Here is a 23,168-nt window from a genome sequence, read left to right on the forward strand (position 1 = left end):
ACTGATCTAGTGCTGAGAGCTATAACCCTGCTCACACCACATTACACAGGCACTGTAGCATATTCCCCAGTCAGAGCCAGAGACCAAAGGGCCTGGCAGAAAAGGAGCCCAGAAGGCCATTATTTAAAAGCAATAAAGATACACTAACTTAGGGCTAGAGAGATAGCATGGAAGTAGGACATTTTCCTTGCATGCCAAGGACAGTGGTTCAAATCTCAGCATCCCATATGGTCCTCCAAGCCTGCCAGGATCTCTGAAGTAACCCCTGAGCGCTGTCGGGTGTGACCCCCTCCCCCCCAAAAAAAAATAGATACACTAACTTAGGGGACAAGAGATAGGGGCTAAGGAACATGCCTTGCTTGCAACTTCATTCAGTTCAACCCCAGCATCACATGGTCCTCCTAAGCATCCCCAATGTACTCCTAGAGACATCAAACCACCCCCTGGCTGAGGCCCTGCTCCAACCCACACCCAGAACTTCCAGAGTGGTAACCCCTGACCCTATAGAGAGCCCTCAAAGCACCTTACCCTTGGATGTGTCACCCTAACCCTCGAAGACACTGTGAGGAGCCCACAGTCTTTCTAAGGGGGAAGGGAAAAAAAAAAACCAAAAGGCAATAAATTGCCATGTTCTTGCTACACAGTCAAGAGCAGGCCAGGAAAGCCTGAGTAAGCAACTCAGACTCCAGTATAATAACCATGTATTGAGTCTGGGCCAGCCTGGGCCAGTTCCTGGCCAGGTCCCTCCACGTACAGCATCCAATAAAACACTCACAAAAAATCTATTACGGGAGCAAGGCTGAGCAGCATTGCTCTCCAAGAGATTTTAGTTAGAAAGAGAACCTTTTATACTGTTCTGTTAGGTGGCAAGTAACAAGGCAGAATATAGCCTGGGGGTAGGGAAGCTACTAGGTGGGGCTCGGGAGAGACTACAGGGAAAATTCTTTTTCTTTTTTTTTTTTTTTGTTTTGTTTTTTTTTTCCGAGCCACACCCGTTTGATGCTCAGGGGTTACTCCTGGCTAAGCGCTCAGAAATTGCCTCTGGCTTGGGGGGGACCACAAGGGACGCCCAAACTGCAGTCTTTCCTTGGCTAAAGCTTGCAAGGCAGACACCTTACATTTAGCATCACCTTGCCAGCCCCTCTTTTTCTTTAATAAACATTTATTTTACTTATTTATATTTTGGATTTGGTGACCACACCAGACAGTGCTCAAGGGCTTATTTACTCCTCACTCTGTACTTGGATCACTCCTGGCAGTGGCCAGTGGAGTATGTGGGGTGTGTTTGGGATCTAACCTAGATTCACTGCAAGGCCAGTGCCTTCCCTGTTATACTATCTCTATGGCCCTTTAATGAACTTTTTTTTAATTCTTTAAATCACTGAGAAAGTTGTTGATGGTTGAGTTTCAGTCATACAATGTCCCATCACCCATCCCTTCACCAGTTCATTTCCCGCCACCAATTTCCCCAGTTTCCCTGCTGACCCCATCCCCTACCGAACCTATCTCTATGGCAGACAGACACTTTTCTTCTCTTTTTTTTTTTTCACCCCTTTTATCCTTTTAGTCCACATGGTTTGTAATACTGTTAGTGAAGAGGTATCATGAATATAAGATTTTTTTCCTCTCAGTTCCTAGTTCTTGTTAAATGATCATTCTCTGGAGGGGGGCCACAGCCAGCAGCACTCAAGGGGGTTACTCCTGACTAATCAGAAATAACTCCTGGCAGTGCAACTATATGGGATTCCAGGTATCAAACTCAGGTCAACCGTGTGCAAGGCAAGTGCCTTTACCCACTGTGCTATCTATCACTCAAGTCCCCTTGTCCAGTGATCCTTTATTTGGGGGGGGGGCACACCCAGTGGCGCTCAGGGGTTATTCCTGGCTCTGCATTCAGAAATCGCTCCTGGCAGGCTCAGGGGACCATATAAGATGCTGGGGTTCGAACTGTGGTCTGTCGTGTGTCCTATGTTGGTGACGTGCAAGGCAAATGCCTTACCGCTGTGCTAACACTCTGGCCCTAGTCCAGTGATTTTAATGAACATTAAAGTATGGAAAAAAGAAACTGGGGTCTACTTTAGTCCAATGTGGAACTGCACACACCATCACACGCATAACAGCATCTGGCCTGGGTTGGCTCAGGGGACAAAATCAGATGCCGTGAGAAGCTAACATCAGCAAGCACAGAGCCTCATGGCCAGCACCACTGCCAGCCAGATACAACCTGGAGAGGTCCTTGAATAACACAAGATACTATGCAGCCTGGCTGGGAGGCAGAAAACAGTGGCCGCCCCAGAACATTGAGCACTATCTGGAAACCCCCAACATAATCACTCTTCCCACAAAAAATAGCACCGGCCTTGAAAGCACAAAACTCTGAATTTTGTGAGAGCCACCCTACAGGCAGGCGTACTGCTCAGTCCAAAAGCTCTTGATATCTGGGACACCCAGCACTACATGCCGTATACTGTGTAAGACGTATTATGGGGTGTATGACAGCTGTGTACAAGTCTCAACCAAGGACATGCAAAGCACAGATACTGCACCGCCCTGCATTTTGCCTTTACATTTCCAAAGATAAAGGAGAAAGGGGAGGCTGTTCCCAAGAACATTCTGAAAGGAGCTCAAAGGTGACTCAAAAGCAGGAGAGTCTGGCCATCACAGGCCTCATGAGCCACACTGCAGGACACACAGGATTGCCAATTTGTTGGGCAACTGACCTGAGCAGTGGTGGGAGGTTTTCTGGAACCACGGGAAACTTAACAAGTTTACTTAACAAGTAAGACACTCAAACTTAGATTTTGTAAAAGGGCTATAGTGGTGGGATTAATACATTAGGAAAGGAAGAGACCATGCCAGCGTGTACTGGGCACCACGGTGGTACTCAGCAGCAGGACATTTATCTTGCATGAGACTCTGGGTTCAATTCCTGGCAATACACACACACTCTGGGGGTCTCTGAACACCACCAGGAATGATCCTCAGGCAGAGCCAGAAGTAAACCCTGAGCACAAAGTGTGGCCCAAAACCTAAATCTCAGGGCAAGAGAAAAAGCCCTGCACCCAACTAATCCCATTTTCTTTCTTTTTTTTTTTTTTTTTTTTTTTTTGGATTTTTGGGCCACACCCAGCGATGCTCAGGGGTTACTCCTGGCTGTCTGCTCAGAAATAGCTCCTGGCAGGCATGGGGGACCATATGGGACACCGGGATTCGAACCAACCACCTTTGGTCCTGGATCGGCTGCTTGCAAGGCAAACGCTGCTGTGCTATCTCTCCGGGCCCGCTAATCCCATTTCTATCATGGAATAGAATTCCCTGAGTACAACCAGGAGAGATAGCTTAGCATAGAGCCAGAATAAAGCCATAAGGACCACTGTGGTAAGACCCAAAAAACAACCTCCCCCCAATAAAAGTGCTATATCCCTAGGGGCCACCAATGATTTCTGAGAGAGCCCACATTTAAACCTGGGTTAATTGTTTCCAGGTGTAGGCTATGCAGGAAACAAAGCAGTACTCGCTTGCTGAAAGGCTGCTCTCATGAAGAACTTGATGGAAAAATGTTCCATATGGTACACTCATACATCCAGCCAGAAGAGGCAGAGTACAAACAGTAAAAGGACTGGTCCTGGGTGGAAGAAGGAGCAAAAAATAAAACTGTGATCCGCCATTACTAGGAGTCTTAGACTCAAGATCTAGATAGTTAAGAGAAAAGATGGGGCCAGACAGTGGATGAGGTAAGGTGTTTGCCTTGCAAACAGCCAACCCGGGTTCAATCCCTGGCATCCCATATGGTCCCAAGAACCACCAGGAGTAATTCTTTTTTTTTTTTTTTGGGGGGGGGGGCCACACCCTGTGACGCTCAGGGGTTACTCCTGGCTATGCGCTCAGAAGTCGCTCCTGGCTTGGGGGACCATATGGGACGCTGGGGGATCGAACCACGGTCCGTCCTAGGCTAGCGTAGGCAAGGCAGGCACCTTACCTCTTGCGCCACCGCCCGGCCCCACCAGGAGTAATTCTTAAGTGCAGATTAAGTGCAGAGCCAAAAGTAACCTCTGAGAGATGCCATGTTTGGCCCAAAAGGGGAGGGATACTAGAATACTAGAAGGAAAATGGCACCACATGTGCACAGAACACATACACACACAAGAAAGAAAACATGGAGGGTAAGCTGATACCCCTGGCCCAGCCAACTAGCACAGGGTAGGGAAGGCTCTGATTATCCTGGCTGTAGAGGACTTGTTGACTTGGGGGGTAGAAAACCCTCAGAAGACTGAGACGTGAAATACATTTCTGACATGCGACATTTGATATATGTAAGCCCCTGAACATATAACGGAGGCCATAGAAGCACTTGGCTTTCTGCATCATGACTCAGGGAAAGTCTAGCTTTGAAACAAACACATGAGTCATCAAAGCTACACGTGTGGGCGAGCGAGCCCAGGAAAAGAACATACTGGGGGAGGTGAGGACAGGCCGTGCCTTCGACAGCCCCAGCATCTCACAGCTGGAGACGACAATATGCCTTGGAGAACAAACTAAAGCAAAACCCAGCATTATGAAAACATGAAAACCTAAGGAAGGACATAGCATTCAGAAGGGCCTGCAGTGCCCATCACCTGTGAGGCAGGTAGTAAGGGCTGGAAACCTACTCCAGGAAAAAGCAAATGGGGTCTGTCTACAGGAAGCTACGCAGCCAGTGCCAGCAAGGGGCAGGTGAAGGTGAGGTGTGTGAAGCTGCCAAGGAGAGAGTGAAAGGTGAGCAAGGAGCATGGGGCACCAGCTAAGAACTCTGGTTCTGAAGAACAGAGTAGGAACAGGGGCTACAATGGTATCGCAGCAGCTAGAGCACTTGCTTTGCAAGTTTGATGTGCAGCATTCCAAAAGGTTGCTGAAGACCATCAGAAAAAATTCTTGAATGTAAAGCCAGGAATCAGACTGTGCATAGCAGGTATGACCCAAACCCACCCCACCCCCCTAAAAAGAACCAGACCAGACACATTAGCTAGAAGCAGGGAAAAACAAGAGGTCAATGAACAAAAAAAAAAAAAAAAAAAGAGTGAATCCAAAAGAAGCCCAAGTATGTCAGAAATTCTGCATCCCCTTAGAAAGCTTCAACAGCCTCATCATTGGGTCCCACAATTCCACTCTCATAACGAAGAGAAATAATAAGGAGCAACCACACAAACGCTGCCATTAATTATTCAGAACAGCCCACAGGATCATCTCCCAAAATGTGCCTCCACGGAGAAGGGGACTGAACCTGGCATTGCCATGACACAAATGTCCTTTGAGGCCAAACATGTTTGGCCATAAACAGGAAGTACGAACCCAGGCTCTAGAACAGGGAGGAGCCCAGAAAGCAAAACTCCAAAAGTTAGGAGCAGATACAAAAGCTGACATTCTGGAAGGTTCCATATGTTAGGTTCAAAATAAGCAGATCTAGCCACAAGTAGTTATGGGAAAAACTACAACTTTTTTTGTAGAGGGAAAGAAACACAAAAAGTACCTATCTGGCATTTCTTCTTAAGGTGATGAAACCATCAAAAATCAATGGTGAAGGTTGCACAATTGTGGGCATGTGGTTTTTTTTGTTTTTGGGTCACACTCAGGGGTTACTCCTGGCTCTATGCTCAGAAATCGCTCCTGGCAGGCTCAGGGGACCATATGGGATGCCAGGATTCGAACAACAGTCCTTCTGCATGGAAGACAAATGGCCTACCTCCATGATATCTCTCTGACCCCGGACATATGTTTAAAAAAAAAAAAAAAAAAAAAGTAGGGGCCGGGCGGTGGCGCTGGAGGTAAGGTGCCTGCCTTGCCTGCACTAGCCTAGGACGGACCGCGGTTCGATCCCCCAGCGTCCCATATGGTCCCCCAAGAAGCCAGGAGCAACTTCTGAGCGCATAGCCAGGAGTAACTCCTGAGCGTCACCGGGTGTGGCCCAAAAACCAAAAACCAAAAAAAAAAAAAAAAGTAAAAACACTGAAGGGCCAAAGAGAAAGTACAGATCCACTAGCACAGTAGACCTAGGTTTAAGTTACAAATATGTTTCTCCAAAACCACGGTACCCTGAATCTTGCCAAGAGTAATCCCTGAACACAAAGTGAAGCCTAAACCTTTAGCATCACCAGTGTGTACCAGGGGAAAACAAAACAAAAAAACACAATGTGAAAGCCAGAGTGACAGTACAGCAGGTTAGGTTCTTGCCTTGCACATTAATCCAGGTTCAATCCCAGCACTCTATATGGTCCCTTGAATCAGTCAGGAGTAAGCCTTTAGCACCTCTGGGTATGCCCCCCAAAAAAATAACAATGTGAAATCTTTTGTTTGTTTGTTTGTTTGTTTGTTACTGGGTCACACCCAGAAACGCTCAGAGTTACTCCTGGCTCTATGCTCAGAAATCGCTCCTGGCAGGCTCGAGGGACCATATGGGATGCCGGAATTCAAACCACAGTACTTCTGCATGTAAGGCAAATGCCCTACCTCCATGCTATCTCTCCGGCCCCCCAATGTGAAATCTTTTTTTTTTTTTTTTTTTTGGTTTTTTGGGTCACACCCGGCAGTGCTCAGGGGTTACTCCTGGCTGTCTGCTCAGAAATAGCTCCTGGCAGGCACGGAGGACCATATGGGACACCGGGATTTGAACCAACCACCTTTGGTCCTGGATCGGCTGCTTGCAAGGCAAACACCGCTGTGCTATCTCTCCGGGCCCCCAATGTGAAATCTTAATAAAGTCAGATTCAAGGGCAAGAAAGAGTACAGGGTTTAAGACACTTGCCTTTCATGCTGCTAATCGCGGTTTATGTCCAGGAATAATCCTTGAGCAGAGCTAAGAGTACCCCTGAAACACAGCTGAGCACAGAACAGGAAATTTAAAAATACTTTTTTTTTATTAATTTATTTATTTATTGGCTTTTGGTTCACACCTGGCAGTGCTCAGATTATTCCTGGCTATGCACTTAGAAATCACTCCTGGTGGGCTCAGGGGACCATGAGATGCTGGAAATCAAACCGGCTTTCTCCCAGGTCAGCCATATGCAAGGCAAATGCCTTACCACTGTGCTATCTCTCCAGCCCTAAAAGTACTTTTTTTTTGGGGGGGGGGGATTTCTGGACCACACCCCATGATGCTCAGGGGTTACTTCTGTCTATGAGCTTAGAAACCACTCCTGGCTTGGGGGACCATATAGGATGCCAGGGGATCAAACTGCGGTCTGTCCTGGGTCAGCCATGTGCAAGCCCTACCGCTGCACCATCACTCCAGCTCCTAAAAATACTTTCTTTTTTTTTTTTTTTTTTTTTTTTTTTTTTTTGTGGTTTTTGGGTCACACCCGGCAGTGCTCAGGGGTTATTCCTGGCTCCATGCTCAGAAATTGCTCCTGGCAGGCACGGGGGACCATATGGGACGCCGGGATTCGAACCGATGACCTCCTGCATGAAAGGCAAACGCTTTACCTCCATGCTATCTCTCCGGCCCTAAAAATACTTTCTTAAAAAATGTTTAAAGGTGGGGGTAATTTAGGCTGGAAAGAGCACAGGGACTAAGAGGCTTGACCTGCATTTTGACATTTCCGGCACATGATCCTAAAAGCACTACCAGGAGCAATCCCAGAGCTCTGCTAGGCATGGCCAAAAGAAAGAAAAAGTGGGGAGCAGATAAGTTGGAGTGGAGGTGTTTCTATAAAATGCTGGATCTCGTGGCCAGAGATACTATACCAGGTACAAATAGTATTTGCCTTGCATTTGACAGACTTGGGTTCAATCCCCAGAATCCCATATGGTTCACCAACTCACCAAGTAATAATGATACCTGAGGGATCGGAGCCATAGCACAGCAGGTAGTGGATTTTCCTTGCATGTGGCCAACCCATTTTCAATCCTTGGCATTCCAAACCTGCAAGGAGCAATTTCTGAGCATGGAGCCAGTCAGTAGTAACCCGAGTGATGCAGGGTGTGACCCAAAACCAAACCAAACAACAAAAAAACTAGAACAAGTGGAGTAAGCCTGGGGGAGAAGGGCTGAAGGTAACAAGACTCTCACCCCAGGAGGCCAGAGAGATACCACAGAGGTAAAGCATTTGCCTTGCATGCAATGACCCAGGACAGACAGTGATTCGAATCCCGGCATCCTGTGCCTGTGAGGAGTGATTTCTAAGTGCAGAGCAAGGAGTAACCCCTGAGCACCAATGGGTGTGGCCCAGAAACCAAAAACAAACAAACAAAAAAACAAACGTTCATCCAACCATGAATACCCAAATTTCCCCCATTCCACAACAGTCAAGGGTGCCAGAGTACCCACAGGAGTGACAACCCCCGCCAACTAACAGGCCTTGAGCACCGCCCAGCAGGATCCTGAATCAAAAGTGACAGTTACACTGAAGAAATAAGAAGAGACCTTCCTGGATGGCCTGTTCAGGCTTTGTTCATCCCATACTGTTCACATGGAAGAGAAAATGGAGAAGAGATTCATCCGCAACAAAGCAAATGCTGAAAATGGGTGCTGAGAGATGAAGAAAAACAGGCAGTGCCATGGCGGCAAAGCCAGGCCTGCCCAGGACTTCCCACAAAGCTAAGAGACAGAAACAGCCCAAAGGATTCCAGGAATCCAAGAACAGAGGCCCAGAAAATACTAGAGAGCCAGGAGCCCTTTCTCATTTCTCATTTACCAAGACCTGATCTGGCATATTCCATGTTCCAGGACATTTTAGACCTTGCTGGGAGAAGAACAATCTGGTGGTTTATCTAATTCACAAATAAATTCTAACTGCACATAACATGAATAGTTCTTTAGGAGCTGGCAGGAGATGTAAAAATGCCAAAATAAGAGTTAAAAATACTGATGCTCTTTTTTTTCTTTTAAAAAGAACTCAGTACTTCTGAATCAAGTTATGATTTAAGTGTTTACAGATATATTTTCTTAAAGAGTTTCCTTGAAATAAAAGACAGAAGGTCTCTATCTCAGAGCCATCCTCATAAACAATTCCTTTGTGTAAGTCTTAATTTACATACAACAGTGAGCTTGAGGATTCTGTACTAATTAAGGTCTGGGGCTGGTTAGCAAATTGCTATAATTGTATATTCTCCTGCATCCTGTCTCTGAAAACACAGCCATACCCGGGCAGCTCTCAGTAAGAAAAGATACTGTTCAACACTTTAATATCTCAGGCTTCCGCTGCATCTGTGCCTGGTTTCCAAGTCACTCCTTCTCTAATGTGGGTGACATTACAACAGTCATTTTTAAAAACCGGTCTCAGCTCTGGCAGCCAGACACCCGCACCCCACCCTCATCACTGCAAAATGCACACATGGCAGGACCAGGATGCTGGCAGCACAAACAGGGGCGCTTTTGTATAGAGACATGATCTAGACAAGTCCATGGGTGCTTCCGACTAAAAATCTCTGGTCTTGGGAGGACTCTGCTCTGACTCATGCCTTGAGTGGCCAAAACCCGGCCTTGAGAAGGCCGAAACCCAGCCCCACAGAGAGAATGCAAAAGAACAACCCTTAGCCACGTCTCACCCGTGATGTTCCGAAGGGGGTTGTACATGTTGAGAAATGATCTGCATAGATCTTATCCCCTTTTAGGGAGAGTTTGGGTGGGAGAGTTACACCCTGATGGTGCTCTGGCTCTATTCTCAGAAGTAGTGATGCTCGGGTTATGATGTTATTTGAATGTTTGAACTTGGGTCCTGGGGATGCAAGGCAAGCACCTTAACCCTTGCATTATCTCTGGTACTGTTGACACACATTTTAATGTCACACATTTAAATTTTCCTTTTGTGGACAACAAAGGAAATGAAGCCAGAGCATCAAGAGCCAGAGACAAAGTTCTACCGTTGAGTCACATCCCTGACCCACATTGGAGGAAGTAGGGACAATGCAAGGGTATTAGGAGAGGGGCACACACATGGGTGCCCAGCAACAGAGTGAGTTCTATCCCTGGGATCAGCAATCAGATGGGGGTCTCTCCCCTTCAATGCAACCTCTCTCCTGTGAAAAGCACACGTGTCGCACGCACACACAGTTACACTAGTTGCTCTACTGATACCATATAGAACCAAACTACAACCTTGGCTAGAGGTTCTGACGTGCTTAAAGCCAAAGACAAGGAAAGGGAGCTGGAACAATAGTATACTAGGTAGGACACTTGCCTTGTACATCCCTGACTCCCCCATATGGTCCCTGGTGCCCCACTCAGACTTGTCTGGAAAAATAATCAATCAATCAAAGACAAAAACATGTAGGCAAGCCTCAATCTCAACTGTACAATGGGAACATCACCGTCACGAGAGCCTAACTTCAGTATGAAAACCCAATGATTCATCTGCCCCTGATCCCCGGCACCTAAAATACCAGGAAAAAAACAGCTAGGCAAATACACCTGCCATTAGACAGTGCTCTCGATTTATGTCTGAACAACTCTCAGCAGATCATTACCCACAGACACAAATGTCAACCTGACATCTCTAAGGCGCGTCTCCAGAGAACTAAAGTGCTCCCTAAATGCCAAGTGGGCATAATGGCGTGCACAACCGGGAATCGCTCCAGATAGAAAGAGAGGACACATGTCAATGGGAAGTGGTTGGACAAATTACAGTTTAGTCAGAGAACCCAGAAGGTCGCATGGACTAGAGGGAGGGACAGAGTTAAAGGATTGTGAGCCAATTCCTCTCTCAGATCTACATTTCCCAAACATGGCACAGTGAAGGGTCTGTTTAACAGGGCACAGGGTTCTGAAGGGGGCACCTCAGCTACATTACAGGAAGATCTTTTGGCCCTGGGGACAGTGTCCAGATACCAGCCCTGCTCTGACAACTGGCAGACACATGACAGCTGAGCTCTGCCTTCTGCCTCCTAAGGAGGCCCCACACCAGCTGCCAGGGCCTTCCTGTCCGCCCCGGAAACCCACTGATGATGTTCCAGTGCCTCCTTCCTTCTCAAGGCACTCAGCGCTCACTTCACTGATTCCTAATCCAACCACCCAAACCAGAAAGGGATTAGTAACAGCCCTGAATTCTCAAACTCCAGAACAGCAGCAAAAAGGGTGTGGCTGGTATATAAAGCCCAGATGACAGGCGCTGAGCACCAGGTCTAAAAGTTTAACTGCCAGTTCCAAGCTTCAGGATGCGACCTTACAGAGGGCTAGAGGCAGCCAAGGTTCTGCTCACTGACCCAGCAGGTCACTCAGTTCCAAACAAAGAAGACATGGGGGAGGGTGGAGTGATGGCACAATGAGATGGGCATTGCCTTGCATGTGGCCAACCCAGGTTCCATACCTGGCATCCATATGGTCCCCAGAGCCTGTAGGGTGCTCGGGAATAGCAGAGTAGTTAAGGCACTTGCCTTGTACACAACCATCCTGGGCTCAATCCCTAGTACCCCATATAGTCCCCAACACTACCAGGAGTGATCTCTGAGCACTGTGCCAGGAGTAAGCTCTGACTACTACCATGTGTGTCTCCCCCACCCCCAAAAAAAAACAAAAAACTACTGACTGGATGCCGTCTAGCCCTGATCTGAGCTTGCTGCTTTGGGAATTAGCACAGCCCTTGGCAACACCCACAGTGCACAGAGACCAGGGAGCACCTGGTCAGAGGCACCTATTAAAAGGGTGTTCCCCATTCCGCATCCTGGTTCCCACTGCCTGCCCTGTTTCCAAGAGTCTTGAAAAACCTAATTTACACCATTACCCTCCATCTCTTCTGCCACTCATACAAGGAGAAACTGAGTCAGACAGACAACACAGGGCAAGATGCAAAAAAAAAACATGAGTCCAGTCAACTCTCTATGCCATCAAATATGGGGCCCTATGCCCCATAATATTGGGGACCACAGCAAAAAAACAAGTAAATTTGGGTGAGGGGTCAGCCAAGTGTAGGCACCAAAAGGTAGGGCAGAAGTGTCACAAGAAGGAACTGAGGTTGGAAAAAGGGCTGAGAAACAACACTGGAATCACTTTCTAGCAGGGAAACCATCCAATAAGTGACTTGCGTAAGTCGAAGCCATGGCACAGCAGTTGCATAAGGCCAACCAGGATTTGAGTCCCAACATCACATACAATCCCACAAGCACCGTCAGGAGTATGACCCAATATCCAAATAATTATGGTAATAAGGATCAGAGCGAGAGCAGAGCAGATGGGGTATTTGCCTTGCACAGAGCAGACCCAGTTCGATCCCCAGCATCTTATATGGTCCCCAGAGTCTGCCAGGAGTAACCCCTGAGCACAGCCAGCTGTGGCCCAAAAACAAACAAAAAAATAATATTAATAAGTTGCATAAATCCAGGGCTAGGAAGAACCTTATAAGGGATCTGGGTCGTTCTGAATGCCACTGTCAGTTATCTTCACCAGGGTTGTAGTCCCACATGTGTAGCAAAGTTCATCTAGTTAGGACACTGGAGATAGTATTAGTATTTTACTCCAGGGGGCTGGAGTGATAGTACATGGGGTAGATCATTTGCATTGCATGTGACTGACACCCCAGATGATCCCCCAAGACAACCAGGAATGACCCCTGAGAACAAAACCTGGAGTAACCCCTGAACAATGAGAGGTATAACCTGAAAATCGATAAAAGTAAAATAAAATAAATTTTAAAATAAATAAAAATGTACTTTCAGGGGCCATTCGTAGCTCAAAGGGGTTGGATTAAAATCTCTGGGGCCGGCGTGGTGGCGCTAGAGGTAAGGTGCCTGCCTTGCCTAGCCTAGGACGGACCTAGGTTCGATCCCCCGGCGTCCCTTATGGTCCCCCAAGCCAGGTGCGATTTCTAAGCTCATAGCCAGGAGTAACCCCTGAGCGTCACCAGGTGTGGCCCAAAAACCAAAAAAAAAAAATCTCCAGTGAGATAGTATGGAGGTAAGGTGTTTGCCTTCCATGCAGGACGGTGGTTTGAATCCCGGCATCCCCATATGGTCCCCGTGCCTGCCAGGAGCAATTTCTGAACACAGAGCCAGGAGTAGCTCCTGAGCACTGCCAGGTGTGACCAAAAAAAAAAAAAAAAACTCTGGGAGAGACACTCAAGTATATAGGTGTAGTCTAAGGGCAATCTGGAGAGGCTTCAAAACAAACAAACAAACAAAAATATAGTCCCAAACAGTAAAGAAATGGCAGCCACTGAGAACCCGTTTTCCCCCTATGGAGTAGAGGAGTAGATAGGGAGATGGCACTAATGGTCTGTGCAGTGTCAACTTAGAACTGGAGACTAGGGCTTGGAGCAATAGTACAACAGGCAGGGCTCTTGCTTTGCACAGCTGATCAGGGTATGATCCCCATAGAGCAGAAAGGAGTAAGATAAGCCCTGAACACTGTCTGGTATGGCACCCATACACCAAAATTAAATATTTCGAGACCAGGTGGTGAACTCAAATCTCATCAGACCCTGGTGAGGAGAAACTGGTAGCCATAAGCATACCCAGCACTTAGATCAAGGTTTCTAGTTCATTTGCCGTCCAAGAGCCTTATGCTCTCCTGGGAAAAAGTAACTGCAGGGCAGGGCTGATGCACAAGATGCAACATATGAGCCTCAACATCACAGAGACATCACTGGGGGGACTGGGAACTAAGCCCAGAACCTTGCACATATGAGGCAAATGCTCTCTCACTAAACTGAACCTACAGCCTCTCAAAGTGGCTCAACGTTAAAAAAAAAAAAAAATAGCTTCATCCTCTACCCTCCATCACCTATGCCAGAAGTATGTGAAGAAGCCATCAAAAAATGCTCCTAATGAACGAAAGGAGAATTTGAGCAACAAAAACACTGAGGCCAAGTCTAAAAATAGACAATCAAATGAGGAAAGATCAGAGAGATGCTCAATAGGCTGGAACACAGGCTTCACATGCAGGAGGCCTGAGTCTGATCACCAAGAAAAACATACAGTTCCCCCAATATGGCCAGGAGCAATTAGCAAGCACAGAGCCAGGAGTCCAGAGCACTACTGCTTGTGGTCCGAAAACAAATCACAAAGTGAGGCATTTGCTTTTTTAGTATCATAGAGAATAACAAGTTGAGCTTGTGGACTCGTCAGGCTAGCACAGGCCACTCCAGGAAGATGCCAGAAATTGAGAACGTGGCTCAATTGGCCACATGTGTGGGCCCTGGATTCCGTTCCTCATGATACAGAAAACAACACTGTAAAGCACTGAAGGTACCACCTGAGATTCAGCAAAGGAAGGAGGGTGGGGAGAAGCCTTGCATGGAGAAGAGAATATCCATGGGGAACTAAGGTGGCTCACGGGCTCCAGCACCAAAGGCCTCAGGAAACGAGAGACAATGCCACCTCTGCTGGAGCAGAGTCAGCGTAGGGACAAAGAGAGAAAAGTCAAGTCCCCTGAGTATTCTTGTCTGGGCAGCACAGATCACCTAGACCTACGAGCATCCAGTGTCTGAAGGAAAAGAAAGGACTCTCCATTCCATTCCAAAGTGAGGTATGGTGAGGGCCTGCAGCCCAAGAGTGATGCCTGGCTCTGGGCTTTGATAGCAATCTGGCCCCATGCCCAAGGAAGCAGAGCTGTGTAACATCCCACTGTGCCACCTGGCAGGAGGAGGGGGAGGTCTCCCCACTGCACTACCTCCTCCTCCTTACAGGATCCCACTCACAAGAGGCCCACTGACTGAGGCAGTGTGTGCTCAACATCGACACCTGAGCCCTATTTTACAAACAGACCAACAGGACAAAGGTCTCCCATTCTCCGGAGTATGGCTAGTTCCCAGGGATCAGATCAGGCCCCAAATATAGTCACCCCATGTCCAGGGCACCCACTGTCATTCATGCCCCTATAGATCTGAAATGACAGCCAACCTCACTGCTTCAAAGCCATACAGAACACTGGCTTGGTAGCATCCACGCCCCAGCAGTCTGTCCTGGTCTCTTCTCCAGCCCTTCCTGCCTTCCCTCAGCCTCATGCCAGGCTGTGCACTGGACCAGGAAGACACACACAGCACAAATAAACTCAACCAGTGAACGGGAGGATGATGGATGGTTATGAAATACACGCAGGCAGCTCATTTGGAAAAACACCCTAAGCCTCATCAAAATCCCACACGCAGAACAACCGCCTACTCAGAAGACCCCAAGTTGTCTGACACAAACTCTGAACACACGCAAAGCAGCATCTACTCCTGACTTGCGATAAGTTTGTCCTTGGTGCAAGCACTGGTGCCAATATTCTTTTTCCAAGCTAACCAAGGCCACTGTTTTTTCAATCCAGTGGACCCCTGGATCCCTTTTTTGTCATTCCAAACGGAACCTCGTGTTAAAATCAGGAATCAGGCAAGCCATCTTCGGGCTGCTGTGGGAGAATATGGTGTACTTACATTCTAAGTCCCCAATCATCAAAGTACACACACACACACACACACACACACACACACACACACACACACGTATGCACACACACAAAATCGTCCACATGCCAAGGCCCCCCCAAACCGAGCCAGAGCTGCACCCCAAACAGAGTCACCAGAACTAAACAATGGGAGAAGATGCTGATAAATGAGCCTAAATACCAGGGGGCTGCCTCAGTGGAAGGGGCCCGAGGGACCCTCACAACATCCCAGAGCCACACTCCAAGAGCAAGAGATTGCCATCTCCTCCACTGCTCAGCAACAGAAAAAAAAAAAAAAGATTTTTACTCACCTTTGGAACGAGTGGAGATATCCATGCCCTCTCCCACCTCCTGTTCTGTTTTTATTTCCTCTTCAGCCAAGCTGAAACAGAGCAAACCATGGTTATGTTTAGGGAGATGAGAGCTGGGAGTGGGGGCGGGAGTAGAAGAGTCCTAACAAGAAACCCACCTTTAAGACAAGCCCGCTCCCCCTTTCCTTAGACAAGAGCAGGTTGGGGGGAGAAGCTCAGGCTGGATTTCAAGCCCAATGTTTAAAGTGGGGGCCCTCAAGCCTCAAGTTGTTGTTGTTGTTTGTTTTTTAAACACTAGGTTTGTTCTTGTTTTAAGTCAAATTATTATTCCAGTTGTTAATGCTATTGAGGAAATGTAAGATAAAGTTGTTTTTTTTTTAAACACACAATTACCTGGACCAAGGAGAGCTGAGCCTCCCAAGTAAACAAGTTTCTCTTTGTCAACCCCCAGTTCAAAGGCCACCAGGTTAGAAGTGGGTGCGGGGTGCCTAGGGTTGGGGGTAGGGAAGGTGGGGGCTCTGAATTCTGGAAGACAGAACTGTCCTAAGACCTCCCTGGTACAATAGCCAGGATATAAAAAAAAAAAAAAAATACCTATAGGTCTTAACTTACAAATATAGTTTCACTTACAACGTAGGAAACTGTGTCCAGGCTAGGAACAAAAGGCCTGCTCTCAAAAAAAAAAAAAATTTGTTTTCAAACAACCGAAAATCAGGATGGAGTTCTCCACCCCAACCCCCTAGACATGCCCCCTCTGCAGTCCTGGTTCAGAGAAAGCATTCAGCACTCCCTAGCTGTGACTAATGATCCCCCACCCCCAAAATGGAATGAGGAAGGATTACTTAAATGACTGGCTGAGAGTAGGGGGTTGGGGTAGAGAAACCAAGAAGGGGGGGGGGTCTCTCTGCTGAGGATGAGCCACCAGAATGAATCTGTTCTCCCTCTTTCTGCTGGAACTCAGGGTGAGAAAACAGGAGTAGTTCATCTCCTCCCCACCAACCCACACCCCCTTCCAACACAAATGCCCTCCCTGAGCCTAGCCAAGCCAGTGAAGTTCTGCCTTTGGAGCTGCAGAACCTTTGAAGAGGTGCTGGAACTTTCCAAACATCCAAATTGACAAAATGGCTAAGAATTTTAAACAGTGACTCTAGATGCAATTACACTGGGAGGGGGTGGGGTAGAGGGTTAGGGTGTGAGTGGATGGGTGGAGATGGGGGTTCCACGAGAAGAAATGTGTACATCACCCATAAATAAGACTGAAATTTTCCATTTTAAAGACTCAAGGCCAGGACAGCATGGAAGGATTAGAATATATGCCCCCGTGTTCTGTGGTTTCATGACACGACAAAAGATGAGTCCAAAAAGGCTCCTTTGGTGAGGTCAGAGGTTAAAAATGGGAGGATAGAGATTATAGCTCAGAATTAAATGACAAAAACATGGAGATCTCAAATTTAACTAGTCCCAACAGAGGTGAAAGGTAGTTTGGTTTTCAATAGAATATTAACACACTCAGCTCTGATACTGAACCCGACTAACAATTTCATTTACACTGCATCTGTAGAGAAAGCTGGTGACACAAATCACCAAAGAAAATATGTCACAAATGGTTTTCATCAGAGGAAAGCAACCTGTTAAATTGAAACATGTCGCTAACATGCAATAATACAACGGTGATTTGTTGAAGGTGATATTAGCACTAATACTTTTCACTCCAACTTAAGAGGCAAAATATTCCCAACTGTGGTACACGCTCTATCTGCTCGCAGCGTGTCCAAATGGATATGCTGTTGATGGCTTTTGCTGGGGGTGATTGGAAGTCAATTTTCACAAAAGCCCCACAGACCCCCTCAAAGATGAGTGAACTTGAAACCAACTGTAGCCTTGATCTTTCTAGCAACAGGAAATTCTATTTCCCTCACTAGCACAAGAAATCCCCCCAACTTCTTGAAACAAATATTTCGAGTGATGGAGAAAATGCTAATCTGGGAGCCAACCCAAGTGTGGGATAATGAAAGATCAATTATGCATAAGAGCCCCCCCAAATCCCACTGGAAGGATTTCTGCAGTGATGAAAACATTCAAAGGTGGATTGACCATGAAGGAAAGCTGCCTTCATCGCAATTATTTGGCTTGTAACAGCCTTGAGGAGCTGAATACAGCAGACAGGAATGTAGCTGAGAAGCTAAGAAAATGCAAACTAGGGGCCGGGCGGTGGCGCTGGAGGTAAGGTGCCTGCCTTACCTGTGCTAGCCTAGGAGACGGACCGAGGTTCGATCCCCCGGCGTCCCATATGGTCCCCCAAGCCAGGAGCGACTTCTGAGCGCATAGCCAGGAGTAACCCCTGAGCGTCACCGGGTGTGGCCCAAAAACCAAAAAAAAAAAAAAGAAAATGCAAACTAGTTAGTTCTCTTGTGACTATTTGCTGCTAAGTTTAAGATCATCAATTTTGGAGCAGGAAAGGGCAGTGGCGGGTTGGGGGGGGGGGGGTTTAAACTGTTTTATCTTTCCAAGTATTACAAGTGGCCACCATAATCACCTAACTTTAGCAATAATACCCCAGCTTTAGCCAAGGATTTCAAGCACAATTTCAGAAAACCACCTTTCACAGATCAACAAACCAGTCTCTCAAAGGAAACTCATGAATGCGCATATATACACACTTGTATCTAACTCAAGGAAATTGCAGTCTGCATAAAAAGGGGGGAGGACTTCATTTACAAAAAGCAAAGACCAGAATGCAAAATTAGTCATTCTGAACACCACATCTAAAGGGACTTCCTTTTTACTACACCACTAATCTCAAGCTTTTTTTTTCCCTTTCTTTTGGTTTAGGGTTAAGTACTAATATATTACTGGGGGGGGGGGAGAAACGATGACTGTTACATCAAAAGTGATGGTAAGAAAAGATTTGTACCTGGTCTCAATGACCCACCGATTTTGGTCATTTTAGGTTAAGAACTCTGTAGTCTTTTGGAGAAAAAGTCAAACCACAATAATGGTTACCAAAAAAAAAAAATGCTTCTGAAGGGAAAAAAAAAAGAACTTTTAACTCTTGTCATTTACACATTAAAGTCTTATGCAACATAAGCATCTTTCCTTCCTTATCTGCTTGCCTCCAGAAACCCCCAGATTATTTAAATCGACAATGGAAAAACCGGCCCTTGTTTCAAACTGACATTACTTTTTTGGAGAATGGGGAATCCTCTGGAGAGACTGCCTCCACCTCACACAAATAGGTGAAATTAGCTGAAAACCAAGTAACAGTCCCTAAAGAAAATAGCCCACAACTACTTTATACTATACATTTTAAGATTCCACCCCCCTCCTGCTCTCACTTCTCACCCGAAGTCCCTAGCCCCTAGATCTCACAAACTGATACATTTCAGGCAATTAAAGAACACTCACAGCGCCTGTAAATAAAACCCAGAGCATCCCATTCCAGAAAGAAGAAAAGATTTTTCTTCCCTCCCACCCCCCATGCCAGCCAGCGTGAGAAAAACCTCATGCACTGAAAAAGAACAATTAAAAGTTGCGGATGAGGTGCTGCCAGTCCACGACATTTTAAGCCTCCTGATTATTAATTCTGAGAACTCCCAGGAATCCCATCCCCTCAACCCTTCCAAGAGAGAAGGAAAAAAATAAAATTAAAAATAAACAACAAACATCTAGTTTTGACAGGAAAATGCCTGACTACACAATGCCCAGAGATTTCTTTTCTCCAAGTTCCCCTACTACTATTTGACTTTTAACCAAGAATATCCAAACCCATCTAGAATAAATAATCAGCATGCACAAGATTCTGGTTATACAGATGAGGATCATCACACAGCAATTCAAGAAGCATGCATCATTCGAAAGGACTTTTCTTTTCAGCTTTTTTACTTTTCATTCAAAATATCAAATCTAGTCCAGGCTGCAAGAAATACTTAATCCCCAAGACACAGCTTCCTCTTCTAGATGAAAATAGTGAACACCCAGAAAATAAATAAATATATATATATATATATATATATTTCAACGAACATGCTTCCCTAAATCTGCAATTAATTTTTTTAAACACTGGGAGGGAGGGAATGGTTACAGAGCAGCTTTATAGAAGCACTCACCTAAAACAGGCAGAGTCATCGGTAGCTAAGCTATTTATGCAGGATTCTTAAAATGGCGTCTGGCAACTGCCTCATTCCTGTATTGAAGCTAAAATGGTAGCAGTTGGTTCAATAGCTGTAGGTCTGGTCTAGGCAGCTCTGCTAGTTTCAGAGCCACCTAGCTCAGTATCAGAAGCTTAACCAAAGGACACCAACCACTCAACTGTTTAGGAGCTTTAAAAAAAAAAAGTCTGCAATGACAAGGGGGAGTTTGTGAAGTCACAGGTTCCTGAGGAAAATCCTTCCCTTTTAGATGCAGTGTCCTAGACCCAGACACAGAGATGAGCCCCCTCACCCCCCAGACCTGGAATCAGATAGGTGGAAAGGTTAAGAATGATGTGCCCTGAAGCACAGGCTGCAGACAGACAGGTGTCTGTGCAAAGACGCAAATGTTCAAAGAGAGCAGGCTGGGGAAGGGAGGGGAAAAACACCATTCCCCTCCTCCAGGGTCTCTCAGAAGCCAGCTCTGCTTCCATCCCCAAAAGAAGCCAAGGAGAAAGGAAAGTGCTTCAAGGACCAGAGGCACCTGGAGGGCCCAACCAAGGGCCCTGCCCCAGACTGAGGCCAAGGAAAAACCGCCCAAGAGGGGCTGTTTCTAAGCCTGAAAACGGTCACCAAATACCCAGCCAGTCCTAAGATGGTTAACATCCAGGCAAGACAATCCCCACTGCAGAGGAGAAACAACAGTAAAACATTCCCTTAGCCAAGGCACAGGATACTCACAAATTAGGTTTTTGTCCACCCCCAACAGAGCCCTGAAAATTAACAATGGGTTTTGCAAAACCAGCTTGCAGAGGCCGAACTAATAGCCTCCTAGTGGCTAATGTAATTGACTGTTCCAGGGCTGAGGGTTGGCCTCACAACTCTTCTGGTGCTGTGCTGTGCGTGGGGAGTTTCAAGGTGACTGCTTTTTAGCTCCAGGGGAGAAAGGAGGGCATGGTGCCCAAGGCACTGCCAGGGCTGAGGACGGGCTGCTGGATCCTCGCCGGCCCGTAGGTAGGGAATCTTGATGAGAAGGAATGGCCTGCCAGGCCAGCTCACTGCAGAGCTGAAATGGCTCCCGCTTGCTTGTTTATCTGGCAGGAGCGGGGGAAGGGCAATCCTAGCAACCTGAGTGGGGTGAATGCATACAGGGATTGGCCCTGGAGAGGAGAGAGAAAAGGGCTTCTGGGTGTATTCCCCCAGATCAATCTGGGCTGTGCAATTTTGCATGTATCTTTCTTTACAGGGTCAACCAGAGGCAGAACCAGCCAGATCTAGGACTCTGCAGCTGACAAATGTGGCTTCTGATACAGGAGAGATGAAGAAAAGGCAGGCACAAAGAAACAAAGAGGTGGCACATTTGAAGTGGCTGGACTTTTGCAAAGCTTACCTCTGCCATCAGTGTTTTCTGGGTCACTGTCACCCAGTTTTTAAAAAAAAAAAAAAAAAAAAAAAAAAACAAGAAAAACAAAAAAAAAACATAAGCACACCCCTCACTAATTTAAGACCTGAAGCAGTTTCCCCCACACACTCTGTTCTCCCTGGGAAAGAAAGAAAAGGGGGAATGTTTTGTTTCAAAAGAAAAGGGATACAAGAAAGGAAGGAGGGGACTATTGTTTTCATCCCTAATTTATAATCCAAGAGGCCCCCATTGTCTCTTCCTTTCGGACTCAAATCTTTGAGCTGTTAATTATAAAAGTAACTGGACTAGGCTCCGTGTTCCTACTCAGCAATTAGAAAAACTCTGTAGAAAAGTTTACTGAGTGATTATATATAATTAATTCCTAGTTACAGATGGAACACACTGACCATTTTCTGCAGCTAAGAAAAGCAGTGCCCCCCCTCCTCTCCCACGTGAATGCCACTTTAATTCCCCAAAGCAGAAAGTGACTATCCTGGAGGGTCTGGGGGTGGGGGGCATGAATCCAAAGCCCCAGTGTGTGTCTGTTCCTTTGCAGCTGTGCGTCCTCTTTGGGGACTGAGGAGGCAGAAGGAAAAAAGAAAACAGCCCAGTGTTCTGAGCCTCCCTCAGCAATTTACAAATGTGTCAGTGAGAACATTTTACCTTGATGTTAAAAGGGGTGGGAGGATAACCTAGGACTGGAATGGAGTAGATTCTTCAGCTTTGGCAAACCTGCTTTTCCTGACAGGAACAAAGATGGTCGAAATTTCCAGAAGGCCTGTTCACAGTCCGGCCACTGCATTTGTCAATCTGTAATCTTTCCTCCAAGGCTATTGGTTCAAAGGCTGGAGCAAGGGAGCCCATTGGGCAGTTGTCAGCCAGCCCAGCTGCCCCTACCTAGTCCTGCTGCATTGCAGGCATTTATTTTACCCCTTAGTGAAACTGGAAAATAAGGCTACTCTGCAAAGCAATTAACTTTTTACAGACTCATGCCTGGTGGTGGCCACAGTGCCAGGGGGAAGTGGGCAGCAGGGTCCAGAGCTGCACATCTGAAAAGTGATCTTGGCTTTGCAAACCTATGGGAGCCATTTTAATGCAAGCTTTTAAAGGACAAATGCCTTGCCCTGAGGTTTCCTTCCAGCCCAACAAGCACACCATTATGCAAACGTTGAAGGCACCAAACCAGGAGTCTTGTGATTAGATATTGCTTCCAGAGAGGCCACAAGAACCTCAATATGTAATTTCCATTTACAGCCTGGAGATAAGAACAAAGAAAATAGCTGCTAAGTGTCTGAACTTGTGTGGGGTGGGAACAGTGCTGCTCAGTTTTAAGTATATGTAACATCAACTGGCTGCATTTTTACCATGTAGAAGCCAACCTGTCTTACACACTTCTCTCCATTTAGGATTTGGGCTACTGATCCATGTTAAAGGGAGACTTTTCCCAAAAGGTGCTAACAGAGAGGTTAGCTGGGCACTAAAAGAAAAGACAACTGAACCCACAAAGTTGACCAAACAGTGCAATGGGCCCTAATTTCCAACATTTAGCTAGCGATCATGCTGGGTGAATCTCCAGGCTGGAAATTTATGTAGTGAAAATTTCGTAGAGGAACTTCTGAAGGTGACAATACCTAAGAGTCTCATTTTACCATCTCAGTAAAAAGTGAGGCATAAATCATCCTAAGTAAAGGTGTTTGCGCATACAGATGTGTGGGTCAGGTTTGGAAAAGGGCCAAATCCCGTTGTCCGGTGAGTCCTGAGTCCAACCAAGTGTGGGAGCAGCCAGGATTCGGCCATCACAGGTAAAAACCCTAAAACATTCAGTACTGACCACATACAAACATATACAGACACAACCATACACACACAGAGAGCACTTGCTGCCTCACTCACAATGTTCCAGTCTCAGCCCCTAAAAACAATTGGTTAACATTTCACAAACACATCACTACCCAGCTTTCTAACATCCAAACAAACCCAATTAACGGTCTACACAAGTC

At 46.5% G+C, this 23,168-nt stretch overlaps 1 protein-coding gene across 2 annotated transcripts in view; it reads right to left on the reverse strand.

Moving 5' to 3' along the window:
- Nucleotides 1-23,168, reverse strand: part of ZMYND8 (zinc finger MYND-type containing 8) — a 123,770-nt gene that overhangs the window by 97,789 nt on the left and 2,813 nt on the right. Inside the window, exons 1-2 of one of the 2 annotated variants that reach the window (XM_049780508.1) lie at nt 19,746-19,930; nt 15,640-15,710 (exon numbers count right to left, since the gene is read on the reverse strand). In XM_049780508.1, the coding sequence (XP_049636465.1) occupies nt 15,640-15,664 (25 nt within the window). In that variant the 5' untranslated portion in view covers nt 15,665-15,710; nt 19,746-19,930. Of the gene's footprint in view, nt 1-15,639; nt 15,711-19,745; nt 19,931-23,168 lie in introns of those variants that run through there. The other variant, XM_049780509.1, reaches the window with a different exon arrangement.

The sequence above is a fragment of the Suncus etruscus genome, chromosome 9 (assembly GCF_024139225.1).
Source record: "Suncus etruscus isolate mSunEtr1 chromosome 9, mSunEtr1.pri.cur, whole genome shotgun sequence".
NCBI lineage: Eukaryota > Metazoa > Chordata > Mammalia > Eulipotyphla > Soricidae > Suncus > Suncus etruscus.